General features: G+C 34.4%; 2 protein-coding genes across 3 annotated transcripts; one reads left to right on the top strand and one right to left on the bottom strand.

Annotated features, from left to right (window-relative positions):
- Positions 1-3: 3 nt before the first annotated feature.
- Positions 4-887, bottom strand: LOC137738667 (uncharacterized). 2 transcript variants are annotated; one of them, XM_068478140.1, is made up of 3 exons: positions 630-887; positions 355-470; positions 4-243 (listed from the first exon to the last, which is right to left on the bottom strand). In XM_068478140.1, exons 1-3 carry the CDS (start codon positions 815-817, stop codon positions 176-178), a joined length of 372 nt encoding a protein of 123 aa, XP_068334241.1. In that variant the 5' UTR covers positions 818-887; the 3' UTR covers positions 4-175. The 2 variants fall into 2 exon arrangements, with proteins under 2 accessions (XP_068334241.1, XP_068334243.1); XM_068478142.1 differs by having other exon boundaries at positions 4-240.
- Positions 888-8,118: 7,231 nt separating this feature from the next.
- Positions 8,119-13,072, top strand: LOC137740918 (serine carboxypeptidase-like 25). Its single transcript, XM_068480723.1, has 8 exons — positions 8,119-8,468; positions 9,792-9,995; positions 11,006-11,181; positions 11,467-11,751; positions 11,851-11,981; positions 12,103-12,198; positions 12,323-12,428; positions 12,525-13,072. The coding sequence occupies exons 1-8, from the start codon at positions 8,186-8,188 to the stop codon at positions 12,669-12,671; spliced, it is 1,428 nt and encodes a 475-aa protein (XP_068336824.1). The 5' UTR covers positions 8,119-8,185; the 3' UTR covers positions 12,672-13,072.

Raw genomic sequence — 13,072 nt, 5'->3', positions numbered from 1 at the left:
ATATGTTGAAAAATCTTATCATTCATTCACCAGAAACACTACTGTTTCCAAAATGCACGCTGATAAAATCACATACAACCATCAACTTCCACCGAGCCTGAAACAGTGGAAGTTGAAACAAACAGAGAAAAAAAGCTGTTGGAAAAAGTCCCAAAAGTGCTTTTCCTTATAGCCTTCAATTATCGCACCCAAACTTTAATTCAGAAGTTGGACCACATCCCACACCTTCAATTCCTGAATCTGCTACAGTGACCCCAAAAAAAACAAAGCCCAATTGAATTTTCTGCATCACGATTATTAATAATGTTCATGCAGTGATATAATATGTATGTATGTATGTATGTATGTATGTACCTTGAGGAGTTTTGAGTAGATTTATGCTAGGGGGCAAGAGGGCACCACCCCTTCTGTTTCTGGCAAGAAGGCCTTGTGTTACAGGGGACATTATCATATCGGTTGGGCTAGTATACCTACAAAATTTTAAAAAGTACATCATACATAAATCATAAATCTCATGTATAGGATGTCTAATCAAGAACAAACCGCATCAATATCGACATATTATCGATAATATATATGTGTGCATGTGCTATAATTTTATATGTCAATATGAATAGAAGATTTAATACCTTTCTGGGAATTTAAATGCCTTGGGGACCTTAAGGCGATCCGGCATGGTGGTTTTGCGTAAATCGTTGCCGGAGTTTTGAGAATTTTCATCCTTGTGTTGAAGCGGAGGTGGTGGCGTTATGCACTCGGAAAATGTCTTCTCTGGCTGAGTTGGGCTCATAGGAGGCACTTCTGGTAGGTTCTCCATAGTGTGATTCGTGAGAGAGAAGATTGAACTGAAAACTTTAATAAATTCAGAAGGATTTTAAACACCGAGAGGAAGTGTGCAAATTTGATGTGAGAGGTTACCGTTTGGAATGAGGAATATAAAAAATTTTAACGGTCGAATTTTGGCTTTGTCAGATTAGGTTTTGGTCGAATTTGAGATTCAAAATAAAGTTAGTAGGAAATTAGTATTTGGGATGGAGGCCCAACATCTAAAGGTCCAATTAATACCCAAATTGATATAGTTCTACCCATTCAGAATATAACTACAAACAAATCATCTTTCATACCATGTAAGGAAGGGAAAAAAAAAAAATGCATTTTTATAAGTACAAAATGAGTATTTTGGAATACGGATAATAGCTCTCTACGTATTATGGTAATCGTGGATTCTTACTAAGGACATGTACTAACTCTGAGGTTTAATTGTATTTAAAAAAATAATAATAGATGAAAAAAGAACTTTTTGTAAAGAATAAAATATATCGATGATAATGAACCGTTCATTTGTTCGTTCAAAAATAATGATTGCAAAAGTTCATCCAAATTGAGATTATTATCGTGAATATTTCATTGTTTATCGACAACATTATATCCGTAGAGTATTGTACTCAAATGAATAATTAGCATAGTATTAACTGACTGTTAAGACTTTGATACAGTAAATCAGCAAGTTAGAAAAACATGTCATGTAGAGGTGGCAAACCGACCTATTAGGTTGTTACCTATTAATACCCGTTTAATTTGATATCACTATAATATAGAGGTGAGATTGGTATTGATGATGATGATGATGATGTAAGGTGAAATCAAACTAAATGGATCTTAATGGGTGCTCATTAATCACCCAACAAGTTGATTTGCCACCCCTAATGTCATACAAAAGCATGCATGTACACTGTAGCAAGCTTGAACATGATTCAATAAGTGTTAACAATGAATCATACATTGATAGGAAAAAAGATCTTGTATGTGCTTATACGTAAATTGAGTTAGTGCTACTTTCCAAATTTCCAATTAATTTTACGATGAAACATCAACTTATTTTAATGTCATATTAATACAATTAATACAACTACATAGCTCGGCAACTGACGGCATCTTTTCTACATGATCCCTGGATCCGTGAATCGAGTTGGTATTTTAGGCTTTTAGCACATTACCAAAGCAGCAGGGGACCCAAATTAAATCATCCTAATTCATTAATCATTATACATCTTCTTTTTTTTTTGTTTTTTTTGGTCAATAATCATTATACATCTTCAACTAGAAGCAAAGCTACTAATCAAGTCAAGCCCACTATCTCGCTGCAATTTGCATGCCCTCATTTGACCTGTGACCAACTGCAAAATCATATAGTTTTTTAGTGGGATGATTCTTTTCAACGAAACATACACGTTTGCCTGATTTTTATACGTAAATATTGTTATATTCTTCTCACACTTGGCAGATTGATATGTTATTTCATCTCTTAATTAATGAAGTTTGAGCTTGACCACAAGCTCAATTGACCTAAACCCGGATACCATGCCCACAATCCTGGATAATTAATTATGCCTCCAAATCTAATTGCACAACTCATTATGAGTCAATTCGTGAAAAACAACTTGTATCAAACGTGTTCACTACCACATTTCAATTCAATAACACAATGTTATGTGGAGAGAAATTTATACGTAACATTGTATTATTGTACTAAAATACCACGGGACGAGAAATATATGTTCCTATAATAAGTCCTCCTCCAATTTGTGAGCCGAGTTGAATTAGGGTTTAAAGGTCATGAGATTTGGATATGTCAATGAATTTATAATAAGATCCTATAGAACGTAACAATGCTATATATATATATATATTTGAACACGTAAAATAAACACATTTTCTTATACAGATAGAATCCACCTCCATTAGATTGCGTATTAAATAATTTTATTGTACTGTAGCATTTAAATACATACATATATATATATATATATCCTATATGTATTTTGAGTCAAAAATTTTCCTGTGGCACCATTTGACCTATCTGTACTGTATATCATAGTTTGTTGCACATCATCCATCACATAGCTAGCCTCCGCAGTTTTTGAGTCATGATAGGAAAGTTCCTTGCGGAGTAGAGTTGAAAAGATTACTTAATTTGACTAACCCAGCCTTCGAACCCTACGCGGACCATGCACTAATCCTGCAAAACCATCTATATCATCATTGGAAAAGAAAAAAAAAAAGCGATCGATCGATCTAAACCTAGCTGGCTGTTTGTCTACAGATCAGACAGAAGTAAGATGCAATCAAGTTTCAGCACAAAATTTTGAGTTTAATAATTAAGAAGTCAAACCCACATAAGTCACTTAAGAGAGCTACCATGAACACTACTTAATTGAAAGAAGAGATTTTCAAATTTCTTAACTGTTAAATTTCTTAACTGCAAATTTCCTAACCGTTAAATTTTTAATTAAAATATAAAAAATAAGACCTAAAAATTAAATTCTCCTATGCTAGCTCGAGAACCCCATAGAAATTTAGATCAAAGAAATATGATGTAGTCAAAAAATTGAAATATGATGGTTCAGTCAAAACTTAATTGCAAAGCATGATTATAATATGATATTATAAAGTACACCTTAAAATATTATGACGTTATGTAAAGCAAAATCCATTTCGCATTAACGATGATGAGCCTTCTATTGGAGATTTCAAGTTCAAGATAACGTCCGTGCAAAATGATTTATATTTGGAAGCTTTTTGAGTTTCAAACCTCAACAGGATCGACCCTAACAATTTGGGTGACATAAGCGAACCTTTCAAGTGGAACCTAAAAAAAACAAGGGTGTTCAGAATTTGGTGTTTGTTTGGGGAAGGCGACAAAGGCCAAAGGGTTTGGCCATTTAGGGTTTGGTGTTTGGCTCTCTGGGGAGTGAGACAAAAGAAGTAAACAGGTTTGTTATTCAAGACAACGTAACATGTTTGAATCGCTTGACATTTCACGTGTAAGACAAGTTTATTGTAGTTTATTCAATTAATTGTATAATATAATTAAATTTTACAAACATTGGGCCCAGCCGCTCATCCCAGTGAAATATTGTATTAAACAAAAATTCAATGACTGTAATCTTTTCATTTTATAACATTAGTTATATATAGGGATATGCTATCCTAACATTCATTTTTACTTTTTACACATCTCTTGTTAATTTTTGTCATTTGATCTTCTTCATTTTATCCGAGTTGACTGCCAAAAATTAAAAAGGTATGTGAAAAGTATCAAATAGTGTGTGAATATTACACCTCTTAAATAAATATATATATATATATATATACACACACATATGTGTATAATAAACCCCTCCTAGGTGGGGGCCTGTGCAGTCTGCCTACTCCGGCTACTCTCGAGGGTGGTCCTGGAAATCTCATGAAGTTCATAAAAACAAACTGAAAACAATTATTGTGCTTTGTCCAGTTTAATATAATAACATATACATTGTTAGAGGAGGAATGGCTAAATGGATAAAGTATATATTTGTTATTTTAATTAACCGTATATATTAGCCATAAACCCAATTGTCCTCAGCAGTCAAACTGGATCAGAACTCCGTGGATGGAACGAAATATGAGCTGCTATAGCTGATGAGTGATATGATGCAACATGCATTTGTTTTTTGTTTTCAGTTTTCTGGACATCAAAGTTATGTTACGGTTCAAAGATAGCTGCAGATAAGCCAGCACTCGCTAGCTGCAGCATCGATTAATGGAGACTAGTGATGCAAGCTTTTGGATTACACAGAGTACGTATACTGATCATGCAGTTGCAGGCTCGCAACCACCATTCAGAACCACGCATCTATAATATATATACACACACACACATACATAGACACACAGTGACACACACATATATAGGTATCAGTGGGACCCCTCCAAACTGAATCTGGTGCCTTTAATCCCACTCCTTCAGATGATCAGATCCCCTCACACAGACTCAAAGAGATACGAACCTTCTGAGTGGATGAATGTGAGAAGCAATAGATTGCATGTTATGATTTTAACTGCACTGTTTTCATAGGCTAGGAAAATGAAAAGTTACTGCAACAAATATTGGAGGAAAACGATCTAGGGTTTCCCAAAACCCTAATTAGTAATTACCCTAGTTTTTATTCGAAGGAAACTAAATAAAATCGAGAGGGTATCCCAAAAACCCTAATACGAGCATTTCAAGGTTTCTGCAGGTTGAGTATTGAGAGAGAGAGAGAGACGGTAGCATTGACTACCGCTGAAAGTGACTCAACTCTATGAGTTTGCTTCATCTCTGCTCGTTTGAAGGGACCTTCAATATCTCCCACTTCCAAGTTCCAACTACTTTCTGATTTGCACTCTGCTCTCTACTAAATGTCATAAATACCATCATTATTCTCACCTTCTCCTCGGTCATCTACGCCTACTCTACTCTACTATCGATTTACTGACATACATATATTTACTATCTAACATGCACGTATATTATATAATGTATACAACTATATATACTAGTACTAGTACTACTATACCAGCTAGCTAGTTTGCTATGGCTCTATATAACAAACTATGCATGTACAATAATGTATTTTAACAATCCAATTGTTTATCTTTTATGTCTTATTTCAAGGATTATGTTTACCAAAAATCACCAAAATTCGAAACTATATGACTGTTGGACAGAATTAATTTAGTGTTTCTTTGTAAAACTGTATTCGTTCATTTTCTTCACTCCAAATGAATGTCTTAATGATTTTGGATTTGTCTAATATTTGGCAAAGATGATAAATGAATGATGCATTCAAATATATACAATTCGGATCGTTGAAACACATTACGAAGTTGATCCTACAAAACGAGTGTCAAAAGCGCATGTCCCGGATTCTAAACCCTATATATATTCAAAAAAAAGAAATTTTAGAAGGGTTGTTTTAATAAGAAGTCTTTGTCAACCTTCCCAAAAGGGATCTGCACAATATATACAAGTACAAACAAAATTAAGCACATAAATACAGTGAATATTAAGATATGGAAAAAGAAATATTTGATGAAAGCTAGGGGCATAAATATAATGATTGTGGAGATAGAGATATTGGAGGAGGTTATGATGGTTATGAACGACAGTGCTAAATTTGGCTAAGTACAAAATAGTGGAGGGGGTTGAAGGTCGTGTTATATTCTCAAGCTTTGGAAGGCAATGCCAAGCCAAAACAGCTGCTATCATCATCCTCATGGCCACACACACCATGCTATTTTTATTTTTTAGATGTCAATGAAACCCTCCCTCGCGTGCACGTAAAGAGAGCTTATGGGAAAAAGCTTAGGCCCCCATGTTTCCCCACCATATAATATACTTACTTTCTGAAGATTTTCCGGAAAAGGAAGTTTTTTATTCGTCACATAATATATGATGTAGATATTAGTTTTTTTTAGTAAAAATAGTTTTTGAAATTGGCATAACTCTTTACTTTGTTTTTGAGATTTAAAATTGATAGAAGTGGTCATTGAGATTGTCCACCGTAAATCATTTTAGCCATTCTGTGAAAATCTCCATTAAATTGAGGGTATTTTGTCAAATCAACTCCTTCGTACTTTAACTGGTGGTTTCTTCAATTTAACCGAATTTTTTTTCAAAAAAGGACCAAAATGATTTACGGTGAACAATCTCATAGGCCACTTCTATTGATTTTAAATCTTAGAAACAGAAGTAAGAAGTTATACTAATCTTAGAGACTATTTTGGCTAAAAAACCTAGAAATTATAGTTTGTTACTATATAGGTCTAATATTAGACAAGAGCCCTTTCATACTGTGTGTGTAACTTTTACATAGTGAAGAATTGTTAATCGTTGATGTTTATGTGTCAATGACAATAGAAGTGGGACTTGCCAACAAGTATTAGAAAGTAGTTTCATTTTCGAAGCATATTCATAAAATTGTCTTGAAATTCATAATACTAAGTTAACTAGCAGTTTCAAAAGTTGTAGAATGGACTGGTTCGATTCTCTAGTAGTAATATTCAACTTTGGTTTGAAGATCGAATAAGTAGTATGCCTATGCTTCAACGAAGTCAATTTATTTCTAAGTAGTTTTTTAACATAATTCACGTGTATGAAATGCTGAATATATGGCCAAAAATCCAAATAACTAATAATTCAACAACTAAAAATCACAGTGCATACTCACTAAATAACCCTAGCAGTTTAACTGCCATTTTTATGGTGTGCTCTACTCAAGCTAACCTCCAAATTCCAATGAACAATAATTGCCGGAGGCCGCAACATGAAGTGCCAAACTAATAATCTTGCTATCACATTAAATATTCCCCAACCGCCTTATAATTCGACGTATTATTATATAAGAAATGTTGAAGAAACTTTTCTTAAATGGGACTCTTTATGATTATTCGTTATCCCATAGCTTAACATTAATTCCCGTACAACTTTTAAGATGTCTCCTTAACACTTCTCTTATATTTTTAATTGAATTAAAAGAAAATCTGATCAGAATGAACTCATATTAAATGTTATCCAAACTACAAAACACTAAAAAGAAAAAGAAAATGGAGAAATCAATTAAAAAACTTTAAAAAATGAAAAAAAGAAGAAGAAGTAAGCTTAGGTGTAGGCTAGTCAAAGTCGTCTCTCGTGTGGTATATGAATACAAGAGGAATTAATGGAGGATTAAAGGGACTGTTTCATGGGCATGCGAAAACCATGTGATCCCAAGCATTCCTCCCTATAATAATTAAGACAAGATTAAGACACCAACCGTTAGCATTTAGCAATAGAAAAAACAAAGAATTTATGTTGGGTCCAGTTTAAGGGCACCCCCTCTCATTCCCCATAATCCTCTGCTAATCAATAATTACTTGCCAAGGACATCTGGTTTTTGACCAGAATTTGGAGAAACTTTTTGTGTATACTCGGAACACTATCACATCGTATTATTATTTCATATGATATAATATAGGCAGACGATATGGTTATGTGTTTATATTATATAATGTACATTAATAAGAAACAAATACAGGAGAGCTATAGTTTGAAGTGAAACAATACCATCATGTGACAATGTTTCTTTGTACATCTAAAAACTACATCAAAATATAGGTTTTTATAAGGGTATAAATGTCTTTTCGTAAGAGTGCTTGCCCTAGATAATACTCCCATTCTATTAGGTGCCATGTTCATTATTTTACTCTCCTATTTAATCCTTACTGAATAGCAGAGTCTTACTTCCCATCATATACACACAACTAGGAGGAGTGCTATATACTACAATATATTTTTTTTTTCTCTGCTAGTTTAGCTTAGCAGCTCCTCCTCCTCCTTCTGGCCATGGTTATCATGGGCAAAACGCAGATCCTAATCTCCGTTTTGATTCTTGGGCTGTTTAGTTCTGCAAAGTGCAGCAGCCATGGAAGTGGAGGAGGAAGAGTTGTAAACAAAGAAGAAGAAGCCGACAGGATTGTGGGACTTCCCGGACAACCCAAGGTTTCGTTTCAGCAGTTTTCAGGATACGTGACAGTAAATCAACATGTTGGGAGATCCCTCTTTTACTGGCTCACTGAGGCTGCCCACAATCCCTTGTCAAAGCCGCTTGTTGTTTGGCTCAATGGAGGTAATTCTAAACCACTTATCTTCAATATATGTTTAGGGTTTACATCTATAGTTAGGGTAATTAATTCTAAAGTTCGAGACAATATCAACGTTGATTAGCAGTGACAGTTGGCTGCCTGGAAATCTTTTCAATATCTACTGACTGTTATATTGCTCAATTAATATATGTGGTTCATATTTTGCCACATTTGTACTGTTGGTAGGTTAACTTATCCATATTTTTCTTCATTTATTATTGGAGCTGGATTTAAACTTGGGATCTTTTCTAGCATTGTGAATGAGAAATATCAATAAACCAATAGCTAGTTGGTTAACTTATTTACGCTTTAATTGGACAGGGAAATTTGGTTGCCGACATGTAATTATATGGCTATGTAAAAAAATTTATGAACATGCTTAGATTGCAAGTAAATATTTTGCTTGGTTTTTATATGCATTAATCGGCCATGAACTTCTTTTTTATTTAGTTTCCTTTTTTTTTTTTTAGTTAGCTTCAATTTTTTTATACACATGAGGAACAAAAAGAAAAGAAAATTAGTAAAATATGGGATAAAAATATAGGAACCCAGAACTACCACTGCATATATCATGACCTACCCATGGCCAAGAATGATGGCCCAACTACCACTGCATATATCAGAGACATACTCATACACAACCTTTTACCATTTCAAGCTCTAATAGACACATTGGAGAGATCCTATCGTCACGTGATAAAAGAAATAAATCAGAAATAAAATATATTCCAGTTACATCCAAAATTTTGCCGAAGTTAAAATTCTAGACTTGAATTGCATGGATAGTGTTGACAACGAGTCTTTAATGCTATGAGAGCAACCAAAAACAAACTTCAATTATTAAGCCATAGCCAGTTGCAGTTGTGTTTGCTACCTTTTCAGTATCTACTGGGGCATCATTAATATATCCTTGCACACACATGAGTAGCTAATTAAGCTTACCCAGCTTAATTAGATCCACCAAAGGACAAAGTCTGTCATATGATTTTGGAACAAAATTCTTGGGTGGTCCGAGTGTTTTAACCATTATCTTAATTTTTGTATTTTAAACGATGATCTAACGGTTAAAATACCCAGAATACCAGGAAATTCAAAGCACTCAAGAAAGTCCCATTTTGGAATAAGGTTTGGAAGTTTTTAGTAAAATAAAGTCATCATTCTGCACTCTTCCTTAAAATCATAGGATGTAAACCGCAGTTAAATGATGCGATATTTTTTATGTCTCACAGTTCTTAATCAATAAGATATATATAGTTCCTTCACTATTTTCTAACAACTGTGAATATTTTCATGATTGCATAAATTAGGTCCCGGCTGCTCTTCTGTGGCATATGGTGCATCGGAAGAGATAGGACCATTTAGAATAAACAAGAGTGCTTCAGGACTAAACTTGAACAAGTTCTCATGGAACACAGTTGCCAATCTCTTGTTCTTGGAAACTCCAGCCGGGGTCGGCTTCTCCTACAGCAACCGCTCCTCTGATCTCTTTGACACCGGTGATCGCCGCACTGGTAATTATCGTTAACCTAATTTGCATCATTAGTTGATTAATTAGCACCACACTTAATGATTTATGCACATCTGCAAGTGCATCAGTGTGTGATTAACTTTTAAGCACCGAGTGCTTATGATTGTTCTTTGAGTAGGAGGTACTAGGGCCATACCTATGTCGATCACGACTAGCTAACCAACTTATTAATTATAGTAAATGATTTATGGAAAGAGTCAACAACTACTGCTCCATAATTAACACGTGGAATTCTGTTCAATTATTGCTTCTTCTTTTTTCATATAAATTGCCTTGATGAATTAAGATGAGAACCAATTTTTCCTAGTTGCGACGAGTTTGATGATCTTTAATTTTGCATGCCCCCTTTCAGCATTGTTGTCTATATATGCGGCATACTAATTTGGTGGGGCTGCTATAGACACTCCAAGAAACCATTCGAGTCTCAATCATTCATTTCTAGTAAAAACAGTACAAAATAAGTGAGTGCATATGATTGTTTTTTTTTAGTGCTAGCTAGTTACGGTTTATTTTTGCTCACCACCCTTAAGTAGTAGTAATGCTCATCATTCTATTTATCATTTTTGAATAAGTTAAATTTTGAGATTTTTGTCTATCTAATACACAGATCTCGAAATTTAAATACATCCAATGATGATAAATAAGATGGTGAGGATTACCACTTGAGGATGGTGAGCAAAAATATTCCCGACTAGTTAATAGCAACTCCCATTGATCATCTCTACACAATTAATATATACATATATATTTCATTCAACGTGGTTTACTTACTGGCTAATCAGAGACGTCCAAACTTTTAAATCAAATTTTGTAAAACAAATTATGTGGTTGTTGATGATTGAATTATTACTTAAGTGTTGATTAACATGTTTATTTCCTATCGGTGACACATCATTTGGTTTGCATAGCATTACCCTTATTTATTTTCATTTGTGTTTGGATTGGAATAAGGGTATGCGAAACTGATTTAATGGGGTGTTAATTATATTTCAGCAAAGGACTCATTGCAATTCATAATCCGATGGCTGGATCGATTCCCACGATACAAGGGCAGAGAAGTATATCTCACAGGCGAGAGCTATGCAGGACATTATGTTCCTCAGCTAGCCAAAGCAATTTTGACATACAATTCACAGTCCAAACACCCAATCAATCTTAAAGGAATAATGGTATACATCAAATTTAATTCACCTCTAATCCATTTAACATTCACTTATAGCTTATATATTTGACTAACGTTACTCTATTATACGAACGTGTGAACACATTAATTAACAGTTCATAAAACTATACAGTATGAAATATATGAGAACCCTTTGAGATCCATGAGTTAAAAAAAGTTTTCTGTGATCGATCATTCGCGGTTGTACCATAGAATTTTCCATGTTGTAGATGTGTACTGTCGAACTTACTGGTCAATCTACCTCAGATTAATTAGTTAACGCAAAATGCAGGTGGGTAATGCAGTGACAGACAACTACTACGATAACCTAGGAACGGTGACATACTGGTGGAGCCATGCAATGATCTCCGATAAAACCTATAAACAGCTGATCAACACATGCGATTTTAGGAGGCAGAAGAACTCAGATCAATGTGAGTCGTTGTATAGCTACGCCATGGATAAAGAGTTTGGAAACATAGACCAGTATAACATTTACGCACCACCGTGCAACAACTCCGATGGAAGCACAAGAACTTCTACAAGGCAGACTGCTATGCATTTGCCTCATCGACCGGTATATATAATACAAATATTTCGTCAAGTATCTTCGATTATTTGCACATTAATAAGAATGTACTTACAAATCATTCCGTTTTTTACTTTTGATCTCAAGATGTTCCGGCAAATATCCGGCTATGATCCTTGTACGGAGAAATATGCTGAACTTTATTACAACAGGCCAGATGTACAGAAAGCACTCCATGCCAACATAACCAAAATTCCTTATAAGTGGACTGCTTGCAGGTGATCAATACAACTCCAACTTTTTTATTTTTCATTTCTTTTCCAGGTGGAGGGAGTGCTTACGTTTATCTTAGTTAACAGCTGATTAATTTGTGTAATTATTTGATGATATAAATTGCAGTGAGGTTTTAAATCGAAACTGGAACGACACAGATGTATCGGTTCTTCCTATTTACAGGGATATGATAACTGCTGGTTTAAGGATTTGGGTTTTCAGGTATATTATTTAACCTCTATAATTACTGTTTTATTTATTATCAAACTCTTTCCTCGTATGATATTCATTCATGATTATAACTTACTGAATTGATGCATATATGCATATATATATATATATATAGTGGAGATGTGGACTCAGTGGTGCCAGTCACAGCCACTAGATATTCCCTTGCACAACTCAAATTGGCCACCAAAATTCCATGGTACCCCTGGTATACTAAGAAGCAGGTCAGTAAAATATTAATCTGGTATTGTAAAATTGAGTAACGATAGATAACTATATATATATATATATATATAATTTATGGTGTATATGCTGTGAAGGTCGGAGGGTGGACAGAGGTTTACGAAGGGCTGACATTTGCAACAGTGAGAGGAGCAGGTCATGAAGTTCCACTTTTCAAGCCAAGAGCAGCTCTTGAGCTTTTCAGATCATTTATTCAAGGGAGGCCTCTTCCCAAATCCTCATGAAAATTGAAAAATAAAAAATAAAAGATAAATATAAAGACGAGAAAAGGAAAAAAATTATTCCTTGTCAATTCTAATACCAATTGGTCTTCTGAATTTTTATTGTCCTCCCAGCTTGACAAGAAAATGTTCCGCAAGTGTCGAGAAACAAGTAGAGAGAAATGAGAGTATGATTATGTTTTAGGATAGGCATATGGGGTGAAATATGAAAAAGGTGTAGTTTGTAATTTGTGGTTGTTTGCTTTCCAGCATCTAGTGCAACTTTTGGTAGACCCAACTGTAAAACTCCATTGATGGGGGTGTTTGATTCTTATTCAAAGTGTCAAGTGATGATTCAAATATTCGAACAACAATATGCTTTGTTCAAAATCCGACCTCGGAGTCTAAATCTACAATGCTTGAAC

This window comes from Pyrus communis, chromosome 7 (genome assembly GCF_963583255.1).
Source record: "Pyrus communis chromosome 7, drPyrComm1.1, whole genome shotgun sequence".
Taxonomy (NCBI): domain Eukaryota; kingdom Viridiplantae; phylum Streptophyta; class Magnoliopsida; order Rosales; family Rosaceae; genus Pyrus; species Pyrus communis.
The sequence above is the reverse complement of the archived record's forward strand: the minus strand, read 5'-3'. Positions and strand labels throughout refer to the sequence as shown.